Here is a 27205-nt window from a genome sequence, read left to right as displayed (position 1 = left end):
ATGTTGCAGCAGGGCTGCCGAACCGACCATGTCGTCTTCGGCGCCATTGTGGATGCGTTGTGGGACAGCGGTGTGGTCATGGCCCAGACCCGCGCTGCGCAAATCTACCGAGCCGCCATGACCGCTGGTTTTGTCAAGCCCATTACCGCCATCACGTCATCGACCACTGCCCCAGCTGCCGTCGCCGCCGGGACCCCTGTGGCAGCTGCCGCCACCTACGCCGGGTCTGCTGGGCGCAGTGCTGGACCCCTAGGTAGATCTTCCGGTATTTACTCGGCTTTGGCTGGGCCTGCGGATGCATCATCCTCAGCCGCCACTGGCGCTGACGCCGCTGCGGTGGAAGCTGGCGGCGGTGTCCCGGGGGCCGGCGATGTCCGCGAGCTTCACCTCGCAGCCTTGGCGACGGGGTCGGCGGTGGTGGCGTTCATGACGTTCATGGGGGAGCAGAGGTCCGTAACACAGTGGTGTGTCGGAAGGACAGACGTGCGTGCGTGTGTGTGTGTGTGTGTGGTGGTGGTGGGGAGGGAGAAATTGCCACGGCCGCGCGTCTGTTTGGGCTGGGGGCCGATGGGGGCTGGGGCCCGATGAAGCATATGGGGAAACGGGGCCGGCCGGGGTCCTGGGGGAACAGTGCAGCTCAGCGAGGTGGGCTGCGTTGCATGTTGCAGTTGTGGGGGCCGTTGCACTCTTGAGGACCGACCGTTTTATGTCTTTATGTCGCCTTATCATCCTCCTGCAGGGCGCGTGCCATTGAGTTGGGCCCGGAGGCCGCCCTGCCGCTTCGCGTCATCCTGCGGTTCTCACGCGCCCGCGGCGGCCGCGACGCCGCCGGCGCGTTGCCGCTGCGGGAAGTGCTCCACAACTGGCTGCAGACCCGTGGGTCCCCCTTCAGGCTGGTGCAGGACGGCGGTACCGCCGCTGCGCAGCGGCTGGAAGCCGCCGGGCCCGACCTGGCGTCCTGGTTGCTTGAGGACTCGGTCGCGATCGCTCTGATGTTGTTCTGCTGTGGCGGCGGTGGCAGCGGCGGCAGCGGCGCCGCTTCCCAGACGGGGGCCGCGGCCGGGGCGGCGGCGGCGGGGTGCGATCCGCTGATGGCTGCCATGAAGGGCTCCGAGGACGAGGTGGTTCGGGACGCAGAGCTTGAGGTGCGGACGTGATCATGACCTCGGGTGGGCTGCTGAACGTCTGTGTCTGATGTTGCGGCACGCGGCGTCCTGTCCTTGAACATGTCGCAAAGATGACCGCCTTCAATTGCCTAAAACATCACAATTTAGGCATTTCTTTGCTTTGATGTTGTCCAAGTACTCCAGCTTTTAAACTTAGTACTTAGGTGTGCCTTTTCCCACCCGTCTGATTTCCCTTTGCCCTTCCCAAACTGCGGACAACTGGCGTCTTTCTTGCTGAGCCGCTTGTCCTCTCAGATTTTACGCCACAAACGGCACTTGCTGAACGCATAACATCCAATGCGCAGAGATAACCGATTCCCCATGGCCCCATCCTATCCACGCTGCTTTTCTCCCGCAACCTGTTCCACCTCGGGCCTCAGGTTGCCTGCCGCGATGCTTTCGACCAGGTCCGCCGTTTCGAAGCTACCCACTGCCTGTCAGTGGCTGCGATGGGGGGCCTCTACCTGGGTCGCCGCCGCGATCTGGCCGCCAACTTGCTCCGCGTCGCCGCCAACCTGGAGCTCTCACGTGACGTTGCCCACGATGCCGTACTGCTCCTGGATCGACTCATGTCGGCGGCGCTGCAGCTGCGGGAGGACTTGTTCTTAATGGCCGCTGTAACGGCGCTGCGGATTCTGGCGACGGGTACGGCATCGGTGGGACAAAGCGTCGCGGCGGCGCCTGGGGAAGGCGGCGGGAGGAGCGCTGGCGTGATGCGTGGCAGCGGCGGCGGCGGCGGAGCAAGCGGAGGGGGCGGAAGCAGCAGAGCGCAGGTTGAGGCGGAGTTGGACGCGCGCTTGGCCCAGGTATGGATGGCGTTCTTGCGCCCCTTCTTTCTGTTATGGCATTCGTCCTTCCGTGCGCCTGGTTGCGCTCAGTCCTGTTGGTAGAGAACCTAGTTTGTGGCTTTCGCTTTCCTTCTCTGCATGCCTCCGTCGTTTCTTGCCCCTGCATACAATTCTTCCCCCTGCTTCCCTCTTCGTTCCTTCTTCGTCATCCGCCTTAACGAGGCATCTCAGGCTCATTCCTGCGATGTCTATCTTGTATATATAAAATATACCGTCCCGAACCCGACAATTCTCCTTAATCTTTGCCAACAGCTTGCCTCGTGCTCCTCACTTTACTTAAACTCTCCCGCGTCCACGTGCACGCCCGCGCGCAGGTGACAGGGCTCCCCACCCTGGGATTCCAGTCCATGGAGCTCAACATCCACAGCGCACTGGCGGGAGATACGGCCGCGATATCCGCACTGCGCTGCCTGCGTCTGTATGCTCGGCGCCTGGGTTTCGGAGCTGAGCTGCTGGATGCGGAAGACATGCAGGTGGGCAGCCGCCGCATCCCGTCTCCAGATGCCAGTGCGAGTTTGGCACACACATACACATACGCACCCCGTTAGCTGAAAGTGTCATATTTGAGGGCCACTGCTCTTTAGACTCTCTTAAGCACAATATTTTTGATCTGTTGCTGCTCCTATTGCTGCTGCTACTGCTGCTGCTGCTGCCGCAGGACCGAAGGGGGCCCAGTCTCCGGGTGCTCATGGACCAAACCCTGCGCGATTCGGAGTTCCTGAACTACCGGCCCTCCGCCACAGCGGCCGCTGCGCTGTACTGCCACCGGCTGCGCCAGGGTGACACGCCGCTGTGGCCCTCTGCCTTGGCCACGATCACGGGCTATGCCAACCTTGAACATCCGGAGCTGGCGGCTGCGGTGGCGGCCGTGCAAAGGTGTGCTGCGTGACGTTGCGTGCTTACGGGCGGGCGCGCGTGGGGTGCTGTCCGCGCACTGTCGCGGTATCGGCTTTACCTTAAGCCTGGTCTTCACGAACCAGCGCCGTCCCATGGGATGGAATGTGCATGGGATTTAAGATGGGGGAAAGATGGTCAGGCATGGTCTGACATAGACCTGGTGCTTCATGCGTGTTCATGCTATCCACGCCAATCGGGGCGGCTGTGGCGGCGGCGGCGGCCACTAGGTCTGATGTGCAGCACGGGGCCTTCTGTTCTTCACGTCCTCTCTCTTTTTGGCGTTTATCCCGCAGGCTCATTGTGGAGCTGTCGACTGCAGTTACCCATGGAGGCGGGGGTGGCGCGACGTTGGGCGACGGCGGGGCAGCAAGCACGGTCTAGCTAGATGGCGGCGCTGGCGCGCTATCAAGCAGCAGGTGAAATTCCGCTGCCGCCGGTGGCAATGGTATTTTGTGACGGCTTACATACAGAGCGTTTAGAGCGTGTATAGTCAAGAGAGCTTCGAGGGATGGTCATGCATGCGCTGCTGCTACTGCTGCTGTTGCTGCTGCTATTGCTACTGCTTCCATTTCTGGTGCTACTATATCTTTCGCCAAGCTGTTGTACTCGATGATGAGAAGAAAAAAGCCAGCGCGTCGGGGATCCTGCGGGATCCCTTGCGCTGCTGCAGAATGAAAAAAGGAGAGAGAATTAGAGATTGGGGGATAAAGAGGCCGTCACGGCTTAAATAGACCCAGGACCTGACAGCCCCTAACTTACGTAGCTCGTTTCCGAGATGATGAACAAGCGGACCGCCCTGGGCACCCGCGCATGTCGCCGGTCTGAGTCAGAGGTCTTCTCCTCGCCCAGTCGCATCCCCGCGACCTGCGCTGGTGCAGGCGATTGGGATACGAGCACATGTACTTCAATGAAAAACCCAGGCGCAATGCATTTGGATCCCCAAATGGCCGGGGGGGGTTATCGGGTTATTGGGGCAGGGCTTCTCGGCTGAGGTTGTACCGCGTGTTGGGAAGGCAGGGGCCAAGGGCAGACGGAGGGCGCGGTTTTCAGGTTTCGTTTCGTGGGCGGCGTGTGGCGACGCGCATCGGCTGCAACAAGGTGGCAACGAAGTTTTGCGTGGTGCGTGCTTTATTTATAGAAGGACACGGCGTTTTTTCCTCCGTTGGAGCTGCTAGGGGCTTTACCCTGCTGTTCTCCACTTTCTATCTTCCCTTCTTTTCGCGAAATGGAGGCTTTTCGGGATGGGTCTGGACGGACGGATCTCTCCGATTAGAAAAAGTAGAAAGTCAACGGATATGCGGAGGGGATGTTGCGGTAGCGCAGGCGTCAATTGTCGTCCTGTGATCTCTCGACATTCATGGCCGTCGAGGTCGCATTCAAAATCCATTTCTTTCCCTCTAGTCTGCCCTTCACGTTCTGCCGGTCTATCAAGAGCGATATGGGTTATGGTTTGGAAAGCGAAGGGGCCAGCATTCCCCCTTGCGGCCGTTTGCGTCTGCAGAAAGGAAGTAAGAGTTAGGGGGCTTTTCAGTGTTCATGGACGCGCAGCTGCGGCTGACTTGGCCCCCTTGGCATGCGAGTGTGTAGATGTGAGAGCCACGAGGCCTGCGGGTGGTATGGGCCCCCGTTGGGGATGGAAGCGCGCCTGGGGACCCGACACAATCAACGTCCCGGTTTTGCGTGGGGAGGAGGAAGGTTGTAGGGTGCTGGGTGTGCGTGGCGGGCGTTGCGATGTATCTGGGGAAAGGGGCGGCTGCTTGACGGTGGGCAAACGTGCGCCCTCTGCCCCCCACTCCCTTTGCCAGACGGTGTGAGGGAAGGCCACCCTCGTTTGACGTGCCTGGGTCTATATGCCAATGGGTTGCGTTGCGTTGCATGGTGCTTCGCTCGACCTGGTGCTCGGTGTGGACTTGGGATCAGTTTTCGTTTGGCCGCGTGGCCAGGGTGCGTCCTTGGGTGGGTTGCAACGGAGGAGGTTTGGGTTGTCATGTCCTGCACGACTGCGAGGTCTCTCTCTTCCCAAAGGGCTGTGTTTGGACGCACAGTAACTTGAGAGAATGTGTGTGCGGGTGTGGCACACGAGCTGCATGCTAGGGCTTTCGGCGCAGATGGTGCCTGCTCAACTAAGCTGAGTCACGGGAAGCATCTCATGCATTCTCCGCAAGGTGCAATTGGCGCAGTGGAATCCGGCATGTGTGCAGAGGGGCGTGGTGCTGTGTTTGGGCGCACAGCCAGCGACTGGTCCGTCGGTCCGAAGAGTTGCTTGGCGGCGTTGTCCCTGTTTTTCTTTTGCGAGTGAAATTAATGACATGGTGTCCCCAGTCGTTCGTGAAACCTTCGCGGGGGCTCGCAGTCGTTGGGTTGGCTTGCCGGATCACTCTTCTTCAGCTGATTTTTTTATCCCGGATCAGCCTTTACCCAACCACCTCCTCTCCGCTGCGGCCGCTTTCGCGTCCCAACCCTTTTTTATCATGTTTTGTGCCCCGCGCGCTTTGTGTACTGCAAGCCCCGGAACCCAGTGCTTTGTCGTGGAGATTATTCAGCGTGTAAGCACAAGGGGGGAATGATTAGATCATCGTCATTGCATGCCAATTGGTGAAACGTATGCCATTCTTAACGCATCCTATTCTCGATAATTAACATGAACGGTTGCCCCTATAGTGTACGAGCGGATATACATTGTTGGCGCTCAGTTTTTCAACGGCGCCAGGCTGCGCTGAGTGAGCCAGTTGTTGGTCGTCTCTACGCAGGAATGCATGCCTTTTTAAACGTGTGTGTTTGTGTTTGTGTGTGTCTGTTTGCAAGGTAGAGAGCGAATCCATGTACACGGGCCAGTTTTTAAGAGTCTTTTGGAGTTCTTTAATCCCATACATAGCACCAAAGAACTGTATACGGATGCTGCTATCAAGTTGCCCCGCCTGTAAGGCTTTAGCGCGGGTGTGGGCGAGTGGGCGAATGGAAGCAAGACGCATTTATCTTCGCGGTGGGCGCGGCCCGCCCCATGTGGTGGCGATGGCGACCCGGCGGCAGTGACGGCGGCGGCGAAACCTTGAAGTCTGGTCAAAACTTGAGAATGAGAACATTACAATCTGTTGGCACCGTGTTGTATCCGGTCGTGGTGATTATGTTTAACGTTGGTTGTTGGTTATGTTTCAAGAATTTGGGGGCCCTCGAAGGCGCTTCCCTCCTACCTTGCCTTGCTGGCTTGCAGTCCTATGCTTGTGGGGTTCATTTTTACCCGGAAACAGGGTTGCCGCAGCTTTCCCGCAACCCTTCGTCATAGGGCTGACGCCCGCGTGGACGCGCAGTCTGTGTTTGCTGGCACAGGCCGTGCGAAATCCCCGGTACGCGGCAGACCCTTGGGTCTGCAGTTTCAGCAGCCGTTCTATTTCCGGCCATTGCCAGCAGCAGTGCTTGGGCCGAAAGTGATGAACGGAACGGCGGAGATTGATGGATGGATAGGTTGATGGATGGATAGGTTGATGGATGGGTGTGCCGACGCGCTGCCTGGGACCTGAACTCTGCGGGCGTGCAGAGCCATGCTGCGAGCCATGACGCGAGCTGGCAAGCAATCACCTGCTGATAGCATTTGCAATCGCCACGCGCACTTTCAGACGCTGACGTTGAAAGGTGTACTACCCAAGTTCAAGGGGGTCGTGACCTCGGGACGTATCTCTCGAATTCGGTGTTTCGGATCGGAGGCAGTTCGGAATGCATTTAGCAGCGACAGTACCACCAGAAGGCGCGTGGGTGGGTGGGTGGGCGGGCGGCCGTCATTGTTGGCTCCTTCTTGCGAGAGGCTTTGGCGCCGCGCCGATCCTTGCCGAGGCCATGGGTCATACGCAGCCACGGCCGCAGGCTCCAACACATCGATAGACGCTCGCCCGGTCTTACCGCGCAGTTGCGAGGGAAGGGGGAGCCTGACGCATGTATGATGTTGTGTGCGTACATGCATTGCAAGGGAACGCATGCCGGCGCCGAGAGCGTGTGTGTATGGGTGGCGCTACCCTCGAAACATGAATCGTTCATACGGCAGGCGGCAGAGTTTTGGCCGTTTTTTCTACGCATGTTCTGCTGTAATGGTTTACGTTGGTGGTAAGTGGCTGATAGGGTTATGTCGAACGCTTTGCCGGGGCCCCGACCCGAAGCTGTCGCACTGGCGCTAGTGCTTGCGAACGGATGGGTTGTGGGTTGGCTGGTATTGGCTATTTCGGAAGTGTGGATGTCCGTAGCTCTCTGCTTGGTCCGCTCGTGTCTTGGGGCCCGGTCACACCAGGCAGGGCTGGGGGCAGGGCTTGAGCTGGGATGGGCCAGGCGCGCGCAAGAGTGCTACATGCACCCTGCTGTACTGCACGCTGTGTGGCCCAGCACGTGGGTGTGCGCGGGAGCCGCTGCCTGTCTGTCTGTTTGCCCGGCGGCGGGGGCTAATCCGGCTGCCCGTATTTCGTTATCTTGCATAGAAAGCAGATTATTTGTTGGATTGGGTAGGAGACGTTGAAACACAGGCCCCGTGGCGGGGGAACTGCTTCAGGAGATGAGGTGCTGTGCAGCTTCGCCTCTACATGACGGCACTGCCGTGGCTTACCGGTGGTGTGGGAAGAGCACGGAGAGCTGTGGCCGGTTGTCATGCCAGCCCAGCATCACATCCCTTTACAAGGCGGCGCGGTTTGGTTGCGCTGGTGCTTTGAACGCATCGGTGGTACAGGGCGCATTGCGCTCGGTTGTAGCGACTGTGCAACACAGTAACAGGCACGTAATTGCTGAGGCGTTGCTGCAGGATCAGCAGCCTGTTGCGCGGTATATGCGCGCTTGTTTTCCTGCGTGCCGCTTTTCGAGGAATGTTGGTCCATCCCCGATTTGTGCATCTGCCGATATTCTTGGGACTGGCCGCCGGTCTTCGCGTCAACGTGAGAATGCGGGTGTGCGCTTGCTGCCTCGCTTCCATGAGAAGCTTTCATAAGAAGACGAATTGTAAAAGAGGCAAAGCTCGTTCTTATTTGCCGCGGACTGAGTTCTTATGCTTTGGTAACATTTTGCCTGCCTTCTCAACTCAAAAGGACAGCTCCGAAACCCCGATAACGAGGTTCCAACTCCAGCTACCGTCAGCTTGAGGTACGGGGGCCGGCTAATTGCACGTGCGTGCACTCCACAGGAATACGGTAAGAAATGTGTACCGTGTCTGCAAACTGCAAGTTTCGATGATGAGGACAGGCTGAACAACAAACGTTGGCAGTTTGTAGGGTAGCTCATCTGCGAACTGAGGGTTTCCCCTGGCAGAGGAAAGCGGTTGGAAGGCTGAAGCACCATTCATTTCGTCCAGGCCATCAAATGATGGATGCCTATCCTCTTGTATTTGGACTGTGATGCTGACAATAGCGCAGGATTGCGCAGGCTAGGCGTGCAACGGGGCAAACACCGAATGTCCGAGAATGGGGCCCCGTTCTCGATGACCAGATATTCATCTGTTGAGCTGATATGGGAGCCTGCCATCGGGGAGTATCTTTAACCACGGTGGGTTAGGGCGAACCTGGTCGAATGTCTCCTGGACAGCACTGTACAGGACCAGTTTTAACGTTCCTTCCCGAAAACGCCACGCAGGAAGATTGCTCTGGATGCAAAATATACATGTATATTTTAGGATAGCATAGCAAGACTGGATTGCTGTACGGTACCAATCGCCTAGCTGCGAATCGATAATCGAGACAGGCGCATCGAAGCCGTCTGTGCTTTGTCAGAGCTCAGGTCGTAAAAACCTCTTAAGATTGCGGATTTGTTGATTGATCCTTTGAAAATGGAATCGGCTCGTTCGCCCTTTTGCTTGCCAGCTTCGATCCCATGGAGTTCAAAAGGATTGCAATTTAGACTTTATCCTCAGTGTACTGTCTCAGAGTTTGCTTCTGAGCGCCCAGTGACATGCTCACCAGTCGCCGCCACAGCCGCAGGCGGCTCCCGAGGAGCGTATGCACAAGCATGCACCCAGCAGCCACAGCCGCCGGCCCAGGTCCTATTCCAAACCTCTTGGCAAGGGCAAGGTGTGCGGGGAGCCAATGCTGGTCTATTGTTTGGGTATTGGGATGCCAGGATGGCTTCTTGTCTTCAGGAAGACGCCACGCAATGTCGTTGGGGTTGATCATAAATCTCAGCTCCCAACATTCACTATTCCCCGCGCCGCGCGCCATCAGATTTGGCATTCTCTGCATGGATGTAGGTGTCAGCTATTTGTAGAGACCACCTAAGTGTCCAGACATTAAACCCCCGACCACTACATCCTTTGCGTGTCCATGCATGGAGGTAACTTGTATAAGCGAGGCGCCAGCCAGCTGATAATAGCGCGCACAAGAGTCCCCGTTGACGATCTTGAGTGGCCTAATTAGGCAGGAGCCAACACGTCCTTATCGTAAGGCAAGGCCTGTGTGTACAGTCCTCGAAAAGCAGTGAAGGGTTGATGGCCATGGAGGCGTCAGCCAATCTGCCCGCGAACTGTACGCATTCCTTGAGAAGCCGTCGTTCATCCTTCCTGGGGGCCCCCGTGGACCTGGTTTTCGGAACTATGGACGCCGGCAGTTCATTTCTGATTTCCTTGCACGTGATTTCCCCCGGACGTGGCACATTTCATTGTATTGGGAGCTGCGCGGGCTATTCGACACAGACCTAGGAGGTGCGGTCCAACACTGCGACGTAGCGAGGCGTTATGGACAAAACCGTTCGGCATTCTCCACTTTAATAAGATGTTCTCCAAAGGACAAACAAAGATGCATGGTTAGTTGCACAGCGCGTTGGGAAAAGGCGAGCCTCTGGCACCACCATGCGGTCTTAGTCCTAACACGAGGAAGGCATTGATAGGGTGGATGATGACCCACAAACGCTGAGGGCCGAGACGGTTGACAAAGAAGTGCAATGCAGGCCAACTTGCGACTCAATCGGTTCACACGGATAATCATGTTCTGAATCGCACGGCACCTCACGGCATAGCAACTGGAGAGGTTTTGGTAAGAATGTGTCTTTTGATGTCCGCCTATCCTCGGAAGCTGTGTAGTAGTGTTCCAGTCGAGCCCGAACAGCTCGTGTGCAAGCTCCCATACGGCCGCCATCCGCAACACACAACACTGCCATGCACATAGCGTTCCGCGTGTCTTACAGGGCCGAGCATTACGCGGCCTCGGAGGCCGTGGGAATGGCGAAAATGACAAATGGTGCGCAACTTCAGGTCAACTTTTCGGTTAAACTCATCCGGTCAAGTTAGGGATGGGTGGATAGCTTGGCGCGGAGCAGTTGCACCAATCGCGGTTGATGGTTCGGTTACATTTCAGTCTTCAACTCATAGACTTCTTTGAAAGGGATGGGGCTGCAGGAGAACACCGGTGTCTCCCGAGCGCTCTTTGTAGAATGGTTGCTCGCAGGTTGACAGCAAAAATAGTACTGCCTAGAGCTGTAGCGCGAATGTGGCTTTTTCAAAGGTCATCCTCAAACGTGCAGCCAGTTTCCAAAAAGCCGATGATTTCGCGGCAGTTACAACAGAGTGAGTGCGACAGCATTTGGCCGTTCATGAGTTCATGTCAAGTAAAGCAAATATAGTAGGTGTTACCAATACTAATAGGGAATATAAAATAAATGGCAAGTTTTTGCGGCTTGAGCAGATACACAAAATATCCAGGAAGGCAAATTCCGTCTGGTTTACTAGGTAATCGCTTTCCAAATGAAGAGCCTCAAAAAGAAATAGAGTTAAATGATCTATTTGCATAACGGCTGAGCAACGAGATTAAACAAATAGAATGACGAATGTTCCAAAATATCTCAATTGCGAGGGGGCACCCTCTGAGCACGGATCTGTTTCTGACATGGTTGAATGATTGCCTCGTGATACCTTACAGCCTGTGACATTTTGAGTTGCACTACACAGGGCAACAAGAATATGCTTGCGTCCGAGCCGGTGCCCTTTTTGTGCCACTGAATGCAATTGTGCATATGAATTGTACCTAAGCGTTATATACGTCATGGCATTGAGTTCGTGCTCCTGCATCGTGGCGACTTTAGAGGGCACGAAAATCCGAAGCCGAATAGCGTACAAGTTACGTCCCTGCAAATCTACACGGGCGCCTTCTGCCATCCATGATAAGTAAGGCACAAAAATTTGAAAGGCGGCTTGAAAGCCGGAAGGGCAAGGAACGACTTTGCGAGATCCAGGGGGGGTGTCGAAGTCAGGAACGCACGGGATTTTTGTTGCGTCGAGACTTCGCCATTAGCAAAGTCATAACTGTATCGTTGGTATACAATCCCGGGTAAATAGGATTTCACAAAAATAGTTTTCCGCGTCTTGACAGAATTCGGTCCTTAGTCGGCCTTCAACAACTTGGGATAGGAGCTGTCACCCGATGGCCGCCGCGAAGTGCTGCGCTGCCTCTGCCTCCCATATGGCAGGGCCTGCGTCCCGCGATCAGGCGACTGGCCACGTCTCTCTTGCAAACGCGATTGCGTACTTGAACTCGGTGTCCGCCGGAGTCAGCGTAGAGCCCACGGACTACAATTGGGGAGCACCAACTCTCCTTCAACAACAGGCGCTCTACACGCAGTTTCTGCAGTTGGCGTTTATGTGCTCGCTGCCCCAAATGCAGTACTTGTCGGCCTGCCCAAGCCTGCAAGCTGGGCGGCCGGCTATGTTTCCTAGCTTTATGCCTCCTTTTTCAGGTCCGTTCTGCAAGGAGACAAATTGAGAGCACGTGACTGGGAGGTTGTGGTACATCGAGCTTTCTTTTCTGTTGCCTATCAGGATTTCTGCCTCCAGTGGCTGCGCCATCTGCAGCGCAGTCGCCCTCGCCTGCGCCTTGTTCGCCTGCGGCTCCACAGGTTTCCGGGCAGCAGGTGGGCTGCGTTCTGCTTCTTTTAATTGTTTAATCCGTTGCTGTTGGGGTCACGGCATCATTCTTTTTGCCATTAAATATATGCTGCGGAAATCTGCAGGCTAAGTCAGGCACTGCAAAGCCTGATGCGAAGGCAGGCAAGACCCAGTCGCCTAGCAAGAAGTCTGGTACCGGATCCAAGGCCAAGACTTCGAAGAATACGTTCACAGGAAACAGGATTCACCCTGCTCCTCCAGTGGGTGCGGTAACGAAAATGGACTCGGACATTGAACTCGAGGACATCTGCCGCTTGCTGGGTGACGATGCCTTCCTGGAGGTGAGCTTTTCGATGCGATGCGAGGATGACATATTTATTTGCTGTGATTGAACCCACGTCTACAGGGTTTTGGGGCGCGCGCCCTTGGTGCTGACCACAATTTTTAGCTGGCACGTGTGTTTTCCTCCTTATCGCAGCACCTGCAGGACGACGTGTTGTCGGAGGGCTCCAACGGCAGCTCGTCCACTTCTGACGGCCGTGTGCTATCTAAAAACAACAGCAACGGCTGCCTCAGCGGTACCGTGAACAACGAGGGTGCCATGTTCGCGGCCAACAACTTCGCAGCGGCTTTTGACCTGGAGATGGAAGACCTCGCACCTTCCGCAGCGGTTTCTGAGTGCAAGCCCGAGCCGCCGGCCCCTGTCCCTTCAAAATCCGGCTCGGGGGATCTCAACAATCTCGTCGCCGCCTCCACTCACCGCTCCACACGTTCTACTCGATCAGCTGCGCGGGAGGCCGCGGCTGCCGCTAAGGAGGCGGTGGCGTCCTCGACTAAGGCCACGCTCAAGGTGTCTAAGGGCGGGGTGCAGAAAGGTGGGGTATCCAAGGTGAATAAGTCGCAGGCCGCCGCGGCAGCTGTGGCTGCGGTGACGCCTCCGGCCACCGCGACGGTGGCGGCCCCCATGGATGCCCAGACGCTTCAGACGGAGGACATTCAGCTGACGGCCGCAGACTTGTCGCACCTCCTCGGGGAGGATGATAACAGGTTGGTGATTAACACGTTGGTGCAGATTGCACGCGCGCGCGCTTTTGGTGCAGAGGCACTGAAGAGGGTGCATAAGCGGTCCACTGTAATTCAGAAAGGATACGCAACTGCATTTGAATTTAACGGATGTGCAGTGCAATCTGTGTGGTTGCACGTGGTGGTTTCGGGGCCGACAGCCTTCAAGCCATCTATGTGGGAGCAGCTCAAATATGATATGTTTGACTTCGGGGATTGACAGTTGGCTATAAGACAGCTTCCATCTGCAGTCTCCCGAAAACCCCTGTGGGCGCAGTTTATGTCTTCGTCAATCTGCGCCAGCTGCAGCTAACTGCCCGGGTGTTACGTTAGGATACGCACGCGCATGCCTTTCCCGGTCGTGCGCGTTGCAAAGGACTTCAAAATTACTTCATCGTTGTTCAGCGCGTCCTGAAGCCCAGCGCTTTTGGCCAATCCTTTCCCCCGTCCGTGCGTCTGTCCGTACGTCTGTTCGTGCAGGATTCCCGACGGTTGGGATCTGGACCTTGATTTCGAGAACCCTTTTTCATGCTCAATCAGCGCTTTCTGAGTCAAAACGGAGGCTGCAGGAGCATATGGAGACCTCTCAGGGTCGCGGAAGCTTCCGCCGTACCAGGCGGCCAGTCTGCTTCACCATCATATGCTTCTGTCAAGGAAAGGCCGAGACACAGACGGCGATACAGTCATTGGGCGATATGCTTTAAGCGGATCATGCTACGTGCGAATATCGTAGCATATGCTCTTCGTTTCTATCACAGGTACAAGTGTGTGTATGTATGTAGGTATTGGACTCTTCTTCTCCTAGATGGATGGCGACTGGTGTGTTGCATGTCCATGGGCCCAGTACTTTCCCAGGCTCTCTCGGAATTTGACGCCGTGGAAGCCAGCACCGTGCGAACGGCCAGGCCAAGAATCCATCGGCAATTCTTTGTCTTTACTGACTATTATTAAGGTACTGTGCAGCTGGAACGTGGTAGGGGGTATGTGGTATTGTAAAAGCTATTCTGGTGCTCGGGATGGGTGGAAGTAGATTTGCGCGGGAGAGGAAGACTGGCTGCTGAGGGATGGAGAGGTGGATGTGGGCGAGTAGTCGCGATGTGTGGTCGGAGAGGTGCTGCGCTGGAGAGGTCGTGTGTCGGAGCTGATGACAGCAGGAGTCCATGAGGACTTGAATGACAAGCGATGCATGCGAGGAAGACGATGACGATGAGGAGTTTCGAGTCCCCACAGTGTGGGCAGTGTAGTGTCGTTGGCGGTTAGCATGGTCTGCTATTTGTGTGTTGCGTGCCGTGGAGTCGAAAAAAGAGCGGCTCCTAACGGAGATATTACTGACTGAACGCATGCCTGATATTGAGACAGCTCGTTGTCCGAGCATAACGAATAAATACTGAGGGGGGTTATCATCCACAAGCACATCGATATTTGTTTTTAGGGCTTTCTTCTCGTTCCTTAGGCAGTAAGGCAGTATGAGGTGACATTTAGTGGAGTATTCCTAAGTGTGGCTGTTGTGCGTTCCTAGATATGCGCTGCACGAACACGCATTGCGGTTCCAGGGCTGGCTACTTGCCCGCGTGCCCCCTACCACCTACCTGGGCGCTTACGCGGAGCTCTTGGGCCCTTGCCTGTGCCGCGCGTGCTCGCTCGCCGCCAGGTTATACTTTTTTAGGACAATAACTAGGTGTGTGACCGTTCTTACAGGCGCGGGCGAGTCTTAACGAGCCCATTTTGTAGCGCCTGTCGAAACGTATGGCAAATTTTCCTGATTACCTGGCCATGTGGATTAGAACCCATGGCCGTTTTGAATGTTCGTAGGGTGAAAACATATGCGCAGTAGCATGGCAGTACCTGAAAAGGATATTAGCTGCTTTTGTTGTGTCCGGTGGACCTCACGGGTGGAACCACCGCGTGAGGTTGGCGGCAACCGCATGCCACATTCTGAAGCTGAGGCTAATAGCGGAGGAGGAGAAGATGAACACGCGACGCGGGAAGTGATGCAGGACTCGAGAGAGCGCGTGTCCCTTTGAGCGGTGGGATATGTGATGTGATGACTCCAGCTTGATCGACCGCGCAATCGCGAGCAATGCGCTCCGATGTTTATTATGTCACTTGATCATGAATATGATATGAGGACAGGAAGAGGTTGACGGGGAAGAGGGGAGTGGAGAGGCGTGCATGCGGATCAAAGTGAGGATCGAAGTGAGTTGTGTGGAGAAGATGATGGTTTCAGAGCACGAACTGCGACCGCCGTCATCGTCATCGGCGGCAGTTGTCTGTGGAGCGGCGGCGGGACTGGAGGGGGAGGAGGAGGCCGAGCGCCTCGGCACGGGATCGATGTGCACCCGAGAAGGCGGGGATGCATGGCTTTCGGGACTTCTGTAGACTGGCTTTTGCATTGTCATCGCGGATGCCTTTGCTGTTGGTGATGGTGGTGGTTCTGCTGCTGCTGCTGCTACGTACGTTGAGGCCTTGGATGGCCTCCCGTCTGTGGCGAGTATTGTGTCCGCGTCTGTACGCCTGTAGGCCTGGCGCGATTGTTGATGTTAGTTATTGTTGTTGTGTTGATGGAGATTGCGATAATCACGATGCCAAAATCTAAAAGAAAGTTTGAAATTTGTGTCAGTTGATGTTGTTTTGTTGTTGAAACGTCTTCAGCGTCTACATATATATGTATGTGTGTCGTGCGCTGTGTTCGGATTGTTTCCAATTGCCCGTGGAAATGTGCGACCACGGGCAGGTCGGGTATCGTACCTGCCGAAGAGAGCATGCTAGAGACTTAAGGGTACGCGTGTCCCTGGGCCCGCCGAAATCTCTTTTATTGCTCTGATATGTCGCCATCTTCTGCCGCCACGAAAGCGTGAAGGTCCGCTTAGCGCATAATCGCGTTACGTTGCTCTGCACTATTGCGATATATATACACATGCGCGCACGTGCGCAGTGTTGCTGCTTATCGAAGACCGATTCCAAGTTCTCCAGGACTCCAGCAGATCAACCAATTGTGTGTGCGTTGTAACGGGGCAAACAGGTGAATAATGGTGGTGGTTATGGTGGTGAAGGTTTTTTTGGCCGGCCTTCTCAGATATACAGTGTTCCGCATGTACCCTATGAATGTTTGTGCAAGGTGAGTTTTGTTCGTCACCTTCTTGAGGTGGTGTGCAATATGCTGCTCTGGGTCTTGCACGCTCCTTTAATTTCAAATGCGAAAATGCTTCGCTGTCTTGTGGCGTCGTTGGCCGTTGGTGCTCCCGCTGCTGTTGTGTGGTTGTGTCCTGCCTCCCTTCGCTGCGAGGTCAGGGTCTTGTAGCCCAATTGTAGGTTGTCGCATCGAAAGTACTTCGATGCGCCATTTCGTCTCGTTCTTTTGACGACCAAAAGGTGCTGTGCTGAAGATCTTTCAGGATGCAGTCGTCAAAGATGTGTCTCGTCGTCAAGTGTGCGTTTCTTTTTTGAGCTCTTGTACCGTACTGCATGCATAAACATTGGATTTGGATTCCGCTTTTGCGTTTGTTTGAGAATCCTGACATATGAGAAGATGCCGTGTTTGAAATATGATGCAAGGCTTCGCATTTGCTGCGTGAAACATGTATTATGTCTACTCGTTGACCTTGACCTGGTGACGTGTAAGAAAAATTTTCCTAGGCTTCTTGTGTGCTTTTCATCTGCAAGATGTCCACTTGCGTACAGTCAGCAGGCAGCGGCAAACGCCAGCAATTGCTGCTTACTGTTCTTTGAAGAGGGCTCGTTCAGAGTCAAGTTTTGTTGTCGTACACATTATCGTACACTATTGAGTGTGAAATGAATTTTGTATGTCGAGAGGAGGAGGAGACACATAAGCACGCAAAAGAGACGTCCGTGCCAAATACTGCCTTGCGACTGGATTTTGCTGAATTTTAATACACAACGAACGCTGTATTGTTATAAAATCATTTTGTGTAAGATATACCCTCTGGCCTCCGCTGTTGGGAACCATTCTCCCAAACATTCTCTATGGATTTCGCTCCCCACTGGGTCTCTGGGAAAATAGTGACAGCCACACGGCGGTTGCTCAGTAACACCCACGTTATATGTGCGCGTCTGCTTCGTTGCAACTATATTCGTTTGCATGGCCTCGCATCGCATGGAGGCGTACGTAAGGTGATAGCCTTAACGGTATAGCGTTGCGGAAAACAGCGCACACAAAATCCACGACGTTCATGTACGGCGTGCTGTCCAGAACCTCCGATTTCCAGAACTCCTTTACTTAGTAATGATTCCGGAAACATGTTCCTCTTCCTCTTCCTGCAAATCCCCTGCAAAAAACACCAGCCGACAGGGAAGAAGTCAGAAGTGACGGAGTTGAGTTTGTTCACATCCAATCCTCATCCAATCCCTCTCTAAACGTGCTTCTTACAATCTGCTTGTACAAAGAGAGAAGGTTCTTTGTATCTGCCCGTTTGTCTGTCTGTCTGCCTGTCTGTCCCGATATATATCATGAGTGCGTGAAGCGCCAATGCACGCACGCACGTGTGTCACCCGGCGGTCAACCATGTCGCCTTGTCGCTCACCAAGCCGAGTCCAAAACCCATCCAACGTCTGCCAGCGCTGCTGCACCAGTTGGCGAGTGGCGAGTGGTTGTAACGCAATGTCGTGGCAATACCTCACATCGCCACTCCCATCCTCAAGCTCAGCCCCTTCTCCCGCTCGAGGACACGAGGGCACGCCATGATGAACGCTCAGCATCAACCCATTCGTTGCCGCTCATTCAACCAGGTATCGTACATTTCTAACGCCCGTACGGCCTCCTGTAGCAACAACTTGTGCTCCAGCCGGCACCGCACCGCCGCCGCTACTGCCGCATCCAAACCCTCCACCCCTGACATCCCCAACTCCTCTTTCCCGCCGCTTTCGTACAAAGCCAGGAAGTGCTGGTCGTGGGCAATGCTGGAAGGAAGCTCATCCAAGGCTGCCTGGTACGACTGCCGTACGGCAGCCGCGGCGGCACGCTCCGCTGCAACGGTCCCGGCGCCGCCCTGGAGCGGCTGCGGCGGCGGCCTACCGGAATTACCCGTCCAGGCCTTGGCTGCCGCTCTGCCGCCGAACAATCCACCCCCTGCACTCCACCCTTACCGGGTAGACGCGTCATGGACAAAGACGTGGTTAAAAAAACGTGGGTTCGAAAACATGTCCAATCCTATAACCAGGTGCTGCATATTGATAGTGGGTTTGCGGTACGTGACAGCACGGGTTTGGGAAACAGAGGAAATGGATATAGGGGTGAAGCGCCGTCTTGACCCCTAAATCCTCGCCCCGCCCCGCCCAACATCTTTTGCGCTCACCCTCCCCTCTCGTGCGTTAGAACAGCCGGGGCCCAGCGTCGTACTAATTCATGCCCTACTGTTGCGGCGCAACAACATAAAAAGATACTCTCAAATACAGTTGCGCCGTACTAGGTACGGCGTCGTACTCGGAAGATAAGCTTGAGCAACGTTCCCCTTACCCTTTGGCGCCCGGGAGCCGTCGCTGAGATTCATTGACAGTACGGCATTCCTGCGCGGTATGCATGCATGTGACGAAATTCAATTTGAGAAAAACCCTGTTGGTTGGTTCTTCTCTCCTGGTTTAGGCAACGGGTGAGGCACCGCCCATGCATGGCGCGCCTTGTCCTAATCCTGAAGCTGATCCACTCAGATCCACCTAACTTGCTTTCTTTAAAACCGCATGAATTGTCGACATCACAGCTTTGCTTGCACCGCATGGGAAATAGCTCTGCAGACAGCTTTTTTTATGTGGGCGTATGAAGCTTCAGGGCATGACAGTTGCGTCGTACATTACATAATTACCAGCAACAAGCAAGAGAAACTGTCGTACGCCTGCTTTCCCAGCCATCAGTTACCTTCGCCTTATGAACGCCAGCTCCAAGACGTTTTCCAAGGACTGCTTGTATGTGACGTTGCCCTCCCGCCAGTCGCCCTTGAGGCCCACCTGAGACCCGTGGGTCAGTGTCGGCTCGGAAGTCAAGTCGAATCAGATTTCGGTCGGAATCTGGGTCATCAATTAAAGCTTGGATTGAATGCAGCCGAATTAAGAACAGGTCGATTCGGATTTAGATTTGGATGTCGTGCAAATCCGTGTTAGTAAGTTACGATTCAGTCCATAGAACCCTTACGGTTATAGTAATAATAATACAATAATGCGGCTTCAATGGGATCAGAAATTTGGGGGAAGACAGTTTTAAACAAAACATCCGAAAACATACATCGGGGGAAGGCACTCGCACGAACACAGTTGTCGGAAAATTTAGGGATTACTCAGGCGCACAGCTAATTATTTGGCTGTCGCGGTCATCTGGTTCTTACAAATGCGCGGGCTTCAAACCGGTTCATGGTTCATACGAAAGGTCTGCTGCATACAAATAAGGCAGGAGGTGAAAAGGACTATCTTACCGACTCGAGCAGCGACACCCCGTTGAGCTCCGGCAGCGAATCCTGATTTGGCAATTTAATTCTGTCATTCGGGTTGCCTGGGACGACGAATCCGTAGTCCCGCATGACCTGTACGGCGCACGAGGGCCAGGCTAGTGGCACGAGTGGCCAGTCGCGTCGCAAATCGTTGCTGTGCGCGAGTCACCCGGGTTGCTGCGTAGGGCTCCTCTGTGTGGGGGTGCCTGTGTGATGCTGCTGAATGTATAATATTGCCTCAGCGCTCAGTTCTCTCTCTCACCTCAAAGTTGGGTTTGTCTTCTCCATAGCAGATGGAGGCCTCTTCGCCGGGGCCCAGGGGTGACAGCAGCCGAAGCTCGAAGCTGCGCGTCAATCCCCCGCACGCCATATCCCATTTACACATCAGGCAAACTCTTAGGAATAGGAGGCTGTTGCTAGGAAGTTAAAAGAGGGGGAAAACCATATTCAAGGAAACTGCAAGGATGAACTGCCGGCATCTCCAAAGTTTGAAACGGGCTGAAGTCCTAAGCAAAGATTGAGGTCACCAACACCACGTGGTTTCGGAGGTGAAGGAAAGCCCCGTTGCGTTACCGACGTGGCGAAGAGGTGTGGAGGGCGAAGGGAAGGCGAAAAAGGCGATGGGAGCAGCAACGGATGGAGCTAAACGGGGGGGCGTTTTAAAAAAGGTGGGAGGGAGGCGACAGGGAGGGAGTCCTACCTACCTGCTTGTGAGGGAGACGAAGGGGAACTAAAGGGGACGATGCCTTACCTTGCCTTGCAAACATCAAGGCAGTCTATGGAGTTGCAGTGTCCATACCGCTGAGAGGGGGGGGGGTCCCCGCTCATAGCCCCGCAACAAGGGTGTCCGCAATACCACAGCAATAACTAATTTTCCTAAACCGAGTCCATCAAATAACAAGCTAACACCACCACCACAACCACCACTGGAACACCCAACTGGACAACGACAGAATCCGGGGGACAAAACAGCATCAGCATCAGCATCAGCAGCAGCAGTACGGAGCTACTAACCGTTCGTTGTCGCGCGCCATGCAAAATGTTGAGTTATATTGGAAAGAGTGGTTGGCCATGTCGGCGTACGGCACCATCAGGGTAAGGCCCTCGCCGTTGACGTCCTCGGAGAATGTACGGGTTCGTACCATAGACATGGCCCATTGGGTGTCCACGGGTTTCGCCGCCAACTTCAAATGCCGCAGCTCGCCACGAGCGCCGTCGAAGTAACTGCAGCGTGTTTGGGGATGTTGTTTTGAACGTGGGTTCGGGTTTTCAGGCTTTGGGCGGCGGCGGTTTTGGGCTTCGTCGTTAGATGGGCTCGAGTTTCCAGGAGGTAGTTTGCAATAACTGATTTGCCCGGCGTTAGCTTCGTGGATGAACGTAATGGTAAAAAGCAAGGGCGTACTGGAGGTTTTGAAGCGTGTCTGTATTCGGTTGGGGAGTGAACACGCCGTACAGTGGTGTGCCGTACATTACTGTTGAATAGAATGCCGTGCCGCCCCTACCCATGGTGCGCTTGTCAAACCAGCAGCCTGCACACCCAAGACGCGGCACAGCACCATAGACTAAAACCCTAAACCCCCTAAAACCCTAAGTCAACCTACTTCCGGTGCACGCTCAGCGCCCAGTTGTGTTGCACCCTCGCCTCTTCCTGTACGGCAACGTACGACATGGCTTTATACGGTGTGTCGTACTGCCGCCGGTGTGTTCACTGGGGCACCGAGTGTTAGATGTTCGTTTCGTAACGGCGAATGTACGGCGGCACAATAACATGCTCGCGGCCTTCAGGATACTCTCTTGCGTGGGGCGAAATCGTAAACCTTGCGCTGTACTTCAAAGCCGTACAGAGTACGGCAATCCATGCTGTACAGTCCAGATCGGTCACCTTACCACGAGCTCCTTGAACTGCAACTCCTTGGCGATATCCGGTCCGTAATTGAGCAAGCAGGTCACCTGCGACGTGGCGGTGGGTGATTCCCGCTATCCGTACTTTACATGGGCCTTACTACAGGGTGCTCACAAACAGCACCTCGTGGATCTTGTCCGTAAAGACTCGTACTGTCGTACATCTCCAGCGGTTTTCGTTCGTAAATAATTGTGCGGATGTGCACGGGCTGGGAAAGGAAGGCTCTGCGACCGACTTTGCGCAGCGCTCGGGGGCCCCCCCAGGTGGCTGCCGAGTAGGAGCCGAGTAGCCATTAACCAACAAACCAACAAACCAACAGCTTCCGGTGTAACCCTCTCAAGAGTCCTCACCCGCGATGTTCCCCTGCCGGCCCCCTGCGGGGACCTCTATTAGCCAACCCAAATATACCTTTCCCTTTTCTCTCTCTCTTGCGCTCTCTTTCTCTCCACCTGCCGCCTCTCTCTTCCCTTGCCGTACACTTACCTCCTCAACGGGTTGTAGGCTGGCAAGATAAGGCCCCCAAACCGGACTGTCCGGAAGCTCCGAAGCCACCCACAGCAGCCATGCGGTCATCCGTACATCCCAACGGGCGTCACCTGCGAACCACCCGGCAGTGGGTGGTGTTCGCTCCAACTTAGGACTAGGAAAGAAACCCCAACCGCCATCGCAACCATCATCTCAACCGCTAACTAATCCACAATTCCATAAAACCGCCAACCCGTTTTTGACATACGCGGTGCGACAACATCGAAATTTTATGTAATATCCTTTGTGATCTTATTAGCTGCTTGCTGGGGATTAATAACACAGCAGGGGGTCAATTGAACGGCATTGTCACCATCGCGCCATGGACTAGTACGACAGAAGGCGGCCAGGCGTCTAGGGAGGCTTGATTTGCGACTGAGAGCCGCTGTCGCGGTTGCCAATAGTTACGTATTTACTTGTTAGGAAGTCTAGCAACTGCTCCGGTAACTGTCCATGGTGTTGCTGCCAGAGCTCCTGTCCGCGGTCCCCGAAGATGCTGATGCCACTTAGAGGATCATCTGGGGGGGGGGGGTAATGCCCCAAATGGCAGTTGTAGCAGCAGCAGCAGTTGTGGCAGCAACTACTATGAGCTGCAAACTATTAGCAAAGTGCAACTAGCACGTATAACAGAGAAAAACACCATGTAAAATAATCCTCTGTGAAATGGAGGACCCCCCTGCGCCGATGTGCGCTTGTGACCCGGGGGCCGCATCGCCTAAAGGCTGAGTGTGAGGTCTGATAGGACTCACCAGTAATGACCAGGGTATTTTGGAGAGGCACAGACACAATAACCTGACGCTCCAACAAGCGCGGAGCCACAAGGCCTCGGCCTAACGGCGTCGGACCGCATTGCACCAATCGCTGCACACCCGCAGCTGTTGCCAGGACCTCTGGATCGAACGCATCTCTTATGTAAGTAGTTTCTAAACTGGTGTCCACAGACGAGGTTTGCTGGACCGAGGCAGCACCAACAGACGAGGTGCTCCATGATGTTGTCCGTTGGCAACGACGGACGTCATATAGTAATTGTTGTCTACATATATGGTTGCAACGTCTTATTGGTGGCGATGCGCATACTAAAATTGAATGTTGCCAGCGAACCGTCGTTAACCGTGAGGAAAGACAAACGACCGGCATTGCAAGTTGAAAATTCGTAGTAGAATTTTCTTACATTCTCAAAATATACAACCGAGGTGTAATGCAAAAGATTATGCGTTGTTACCGTTAAATCGGATCTGACGGCTGTCCTTCCAAACGGGCTTATAGCCACCTCCCTCACGGCTTACAGCCCTCCCCTATACGCTTACCTACTGCGTGTCGCCCTTTGATTGTCACGGCTTTAGGAAGCTTACCTGGAACCGGGCACCACGAATGTTCCTGCCTGAACTGTCTTGTGAACACAGTTCCACTACCCGTGCAGAATGGCGCTCTCCTAGTGCACCTTCTAAGAGTGTTAGCAACCAGTGCCTCAAAAATCGTGGATGGTCTTCCTGGTCCTCCTGTCCCCCATCCCCTGAGCTCTCGTCTGCTCCACTACACACATGGTCCGGCAAACAGCGGCTGTCTCTTCCCTTCTGTCAGTAATAGAAGCAGTTTCAAATACTAGTTCTGCGAGTTGCACCTTGAATCGGATCCTTGGTCCAAACAAATGAGAGAAAACAAATGAGAGAAACGAGATCAGGTGGGTGTGCATCCGCGAGCTCCGACGGCCTGAAGGCAGCTGGCCGAATTCACTCCGCAGCCCCAGAATTAAAGGGCACATCGGAATGTGATGGCGAAATTGATAAAGGCGATAGGACCGCGGAGCTCGCCTGGAACGGCTAGGGCTTTAGGGACGCTTTCGCTACAATTGTCAAGATCCTTAGGCCTTGATGCTCTAGCCGATGGGCTGGCACTGAACAGCCGAAACAGCCCCATCAAAAGAAAGATGAAAAGAAACTTAATATTTAAACTGGCCGAAGAGGGCACACGAATGGTCTAAGGTGACATCGGCTGCGTGCTGGGCGATCCAACCGTCATCGTACAGTTAAGAGCACCTGTTATCGTATCAGAGAGCTTGGGACGAAACACTTGTGGGTTGAAACACTATTATGTTTCCTTTGTGCCTTCCACTCTACTGATTTGAGAAGCAGTGCGTTGCATGAAACAGAGCCTCAGCACTTCGTTATCTTGAACCCGACTAAGCATCTCCACTCTGTAGCTATGCCTCGAGTCCTCCTTTTTCCTGTAGATGATACAGATGACTCGCAGAAGAGCTGGGACTGGATTATTAACAACTTTTACCGAGACGGCGATGAAGTACATCTCTTAAACGTGATATCGCGGCTCACTTTTGCAGCAACACTTGGCGTACCTGCTGTCGATTTCACTCCTCAGATCAATCGGGAAGCATATGAGAAGGCGGTGCAGAAAGCTGAAGCCTTCATCGTGAAGCGCTTTCTTGCGCGGCTTCCAGAAAGCATTCAAACAACACCAATTGTCCACATCATCAAGGTACGTAGCCTAGTTTACCTTGGCTGGTTTTTGCGAACGCAGTCGGCCACGGGTTGTTGAACCACGCGCCACGTGTCGAAGCGAAAGCGTGATCGTTTTAACTCTGTTTGTCACAAATGCTGTGAAGAAAATGCACCATACCTTGGACATACTGCCCATTTTCGTATGACTGTTGCTTTCATTTTGGTGTTCACTACCTTGACACATCCAGTCCGAAGTCGACACGAACAGCGTTGGGCACGTCATCTGCATGAAGGCTGACGAGCTTAAGGCCACGTGCATTCTCATGGGCAGCCACAACAAGGGACCGGTCGCGGAGTTTTTCATGGGCTCCGTGTCGCAGTACGTCTCTCACCACAGCAAGGTCCCCGTGGTGATTGTGAAGCAGCCATAAATCCGTCAGCATGTCGCCCGTTGCATATCCCATGCGGCAATGCATAGGGATCGTTTTGCGGACGGAAAAGCGGCTGACGTGGTTGGCTTGTTTGAGCATTTTCCGTGTCGTGCACCATGCCTTTTGAGCGGGTGGCAAGGACTCCTGCGCGTTGCGCTCATGATCACGTCCCAGGGAAGTGTGCTGTAAACGCAAGCTGCCGGCGTGTTGGGGCTCAGAGCTCAGAGCCGGGATTGTGGTTTCCCAGGTGGGCACAATTCTAAGGGACGCTGTCGCGTTCCTTACGTAAGCGCGCACGTATGCGCGTTGCCTAGGTGGAAACGGAAGGCACGATGACCCATGTCGCCCATACACGGGTGGCGTTAGGGCGTGTTGTACCTCGGTGTGTTCAACTTGTTTGTAACATTGTGTAGGGTTTGTAGCGTGTAGTGTAGGGTTCGAACTAGGATAACAAAATGTTACACAAGATGTTGCAATCTTGTTGCAATTTTGACGAAGCCTTCATCTTTCCTTTCCCGGGTCGTTTGGCGGTATCGATATCTTTGACACGGGGCCTTTGGATGTGCGGTGTGTCAGAGGATCGATGCTCGGTGTGAGGTCGATTAAGAGGGGGTTAAGCACGGGATTGCCAGCTATGGCAGGATGGCTCGCGCGCGGCATGTAGAGGGGACCAAAGCCTTTTGTCGGGGGGCCTCCCTCCAGTTGGGGGACCTGCGTTTGTCCTCATCCCTGCGAACCTCATTACTTTGCGCAAGGAGATATCTGTCCTTTCTGATATTCGAGGCCTGAGGTTCTAATTCCGCCGCAGCTGCGGCAGCGACAGCAACAACAATACATGAACGGCTGGTTTGCCTTGGCTATCTCGGCTTATTGTTCCATCTTGGTACAGCTGGCGATGTTACTAGACGGCTCTGGCGCGTAGATTGTGCGCGTAAGCTGCTGCTTGATTTGCGTGTTTTGGTCCACAGTTCGTCATTTTAACATACACCCAAGGCGAATGATGTGAATGAGGGTGCGATGTCAAGGGCCGAGGAAGCAGCTTCATACAGCGCCGCAATCCAACGGAGAGCTCCCCCCGCTACCGTAGCTTCACTCGTTCGTGGTTCGTCTTTTCCCCCCGCTACCGGCGCCCGGCCTCGTTGGTACTCGGTGTCGTCCAGAAAGAGTTCATGCCGTACTGGACGTGGTGTACATGTGTCGCTGTACTTTCAAAAGAACAGTCTAGTAAGGAATGGTTTTAGGACAGATCAGATGGACTGCATCGTCCTCTGTATTTGGCTTCACGTCCCAAGGGTGGCGGCGATTGGTCATAAGTTGTATCATGGTTGTGGCGGCGCTCGGCGGTAGCATTGACGGCAGTAGCGGAGCACGGCTTAGCGCCAGGGGGGTTGCTCCTTGACGTTTTAGGACTCTTAGTCGCAGAACCCCCCCTGAACCTCAAAACGGTCAGGAAGCAAAGCACGGGTGGAACAAAGGGCTCCCCCGTGGTGTGGTCCCAGGCATCGCGGCCGGCTACCATCGGCTACCCCTCAGTCACCGCCCAAAACAAAAGTTGAGGGGAACAACGTTATGTTCTGGAGGTAGGCGTCCTCGCGATTGACGCAAAACGGCAACTTTCAAGGAAAGCTCTTAATTCGATTTGCAGAAGCGGGCCCTTGTTTGACTGATAGCTCCGGTATGATGTGTGAAACAGGGGCTTCTTCGCCCGTGGCAGCTACCCTGCCTTCCCCTGCCTTCCCCGGTATTTCGGGGCACCCTCGTCCAGTCACCCTAGTCAACTTCTCAGTGGATCGCTCAGGTTCCGCACCCACCCCCAGCATCCAACGGAATCTGCCGGGTCGACAGCGGCCCAACTCCATTCCATTCCTGGTCGGCTCACAGGTTAACTATATCCCAGGTCACCGCCGTTCATCAACTAGGGGCACAATACCTTTCACCATCGGAAAGGGTTTTGACCCTAACGGGTATCCCGGGATTTCCCGGGGGCAATGGTCGCGCGTTACCAGTAGTGCCAAACCCTAGTGTATATTACAGCAATTAAAGTTCCGGATCGGGACACCGTGTCAACAGACCAGACCATGGTCTTTTGACGCCGCCACCCATTAGCCTTGTTGACAATATTCACAACCTACCTATAGGGGTAGTGCCGGCTAGTACATGCGCGCACATACGTGGTACTGCTCAGTCCTGCCATGTTGCGTTACAGTAGCTAAGCAGCCCGGGCGACCCACCCGAGGCCAGCAGCGACAAAAGCCAGGGACCGCTGCATTGTGGCAACCCCCGGGATTGCCCTGGGTGTGTGGGGGATACGACGAGGCACAGACGATTGACAAGGAAAGGAACATAGACGGGTACTCCAAGATTAGACCAATGACAAAGGATAATTATAAAGATACTGACCGGTGGGAAGGGAGAAACTAGAGGACACTGTCCCAGCAGCGGGACACACGTCTTGGTAATAGTCAAAACAACGGCAGTTAGGGAACCAATGCCCCCGTACGACCCAAATAGGAGCTTGGCGTCCCCTGCCGTACTGTGGTCCGGCACATGCATGCATGCGCCCTGCTTCCACGCACCACGGCAGCTCCCCTTCGCAATACGTACTTGCCTATCTCTACACTCTACTTCGCTTCGAGAAATTGAAGCGTAT

The 27205-nt window shown here is 54.6% G+C and overlaps 2 protein-coding genes across 2 annotated transcripts; one reads left to right on the top strand and one right to left on the bottom strand.

The window, feature by feature from the left end:
- Nucleotides 1-14908: 14908 nt before the first annotated feature.
- On the bottom strand, nt 14909-22805 carry VOLCADRAFT_92848 (uncharacterized protein; the record flags this gene model as incomplete). The annotated part of the gene is made up of 14 exons (XM_002952143.1): nt 14909-15076; nt 15555-15781; nt 17348-17387; nt 17621-17790; nt 18280-18329; nt 18676-18764; nt 19226-19333; nt 19503-19584; nt 20255-20464; nt 20842-20888; nt 21128-21190; nt 21627-21739; nt 22085-22186; nt 22418-22805. 14 exons carry the CDS (start codon nt 22803-22805, stop codon nt 14909-14911), a joined length of 1857 nt encoding a protein of 618 aa, XP_002952189.1.
- A 525-nt stretch (nt 22806-23330) lies between these two features.
- On the top strand, nt 23331-26577 carry VOLCADRAFT_105406 (uncharacterized protein; the record flags this gene model as incomplete). Its single annotated transcript, XM_002952227.1, has 5 exons — nt 23331-23349; nt 23899-24161; nt 24373-24503; nt 24730-24802; nt 26437-26577. 5 exons carry the CDS (start codon nt 23331-23333, stop codon nt 26575-26577), a joined length of 627 nt encoding a protein of 208 aa, XP_002952273.1.
- Between the last annotated feature and the right edge of the window lie 628 nt (nt 26578-27205).

The sequence above is a fragment of the Volvox carteri genome (assembly GCF_000143455.1).
Source record: "Volvox carteri f. nagariensis unplaced genomic scaffold VOLCAscaffold_28, whole genome shotgun sequence".
In the NCBI taxonomy this organism is placed as follows: domain Eukaryota; kingdom Viridiplantae; phylum Chlorophyta; class Chlorophyceae; order Chlamydomonadales; family Volvocaceae; genus Volvox; species Volvox carteri.
This window is presented reverse-complemented; position numbering and strand designations above follow the sequence as displayed.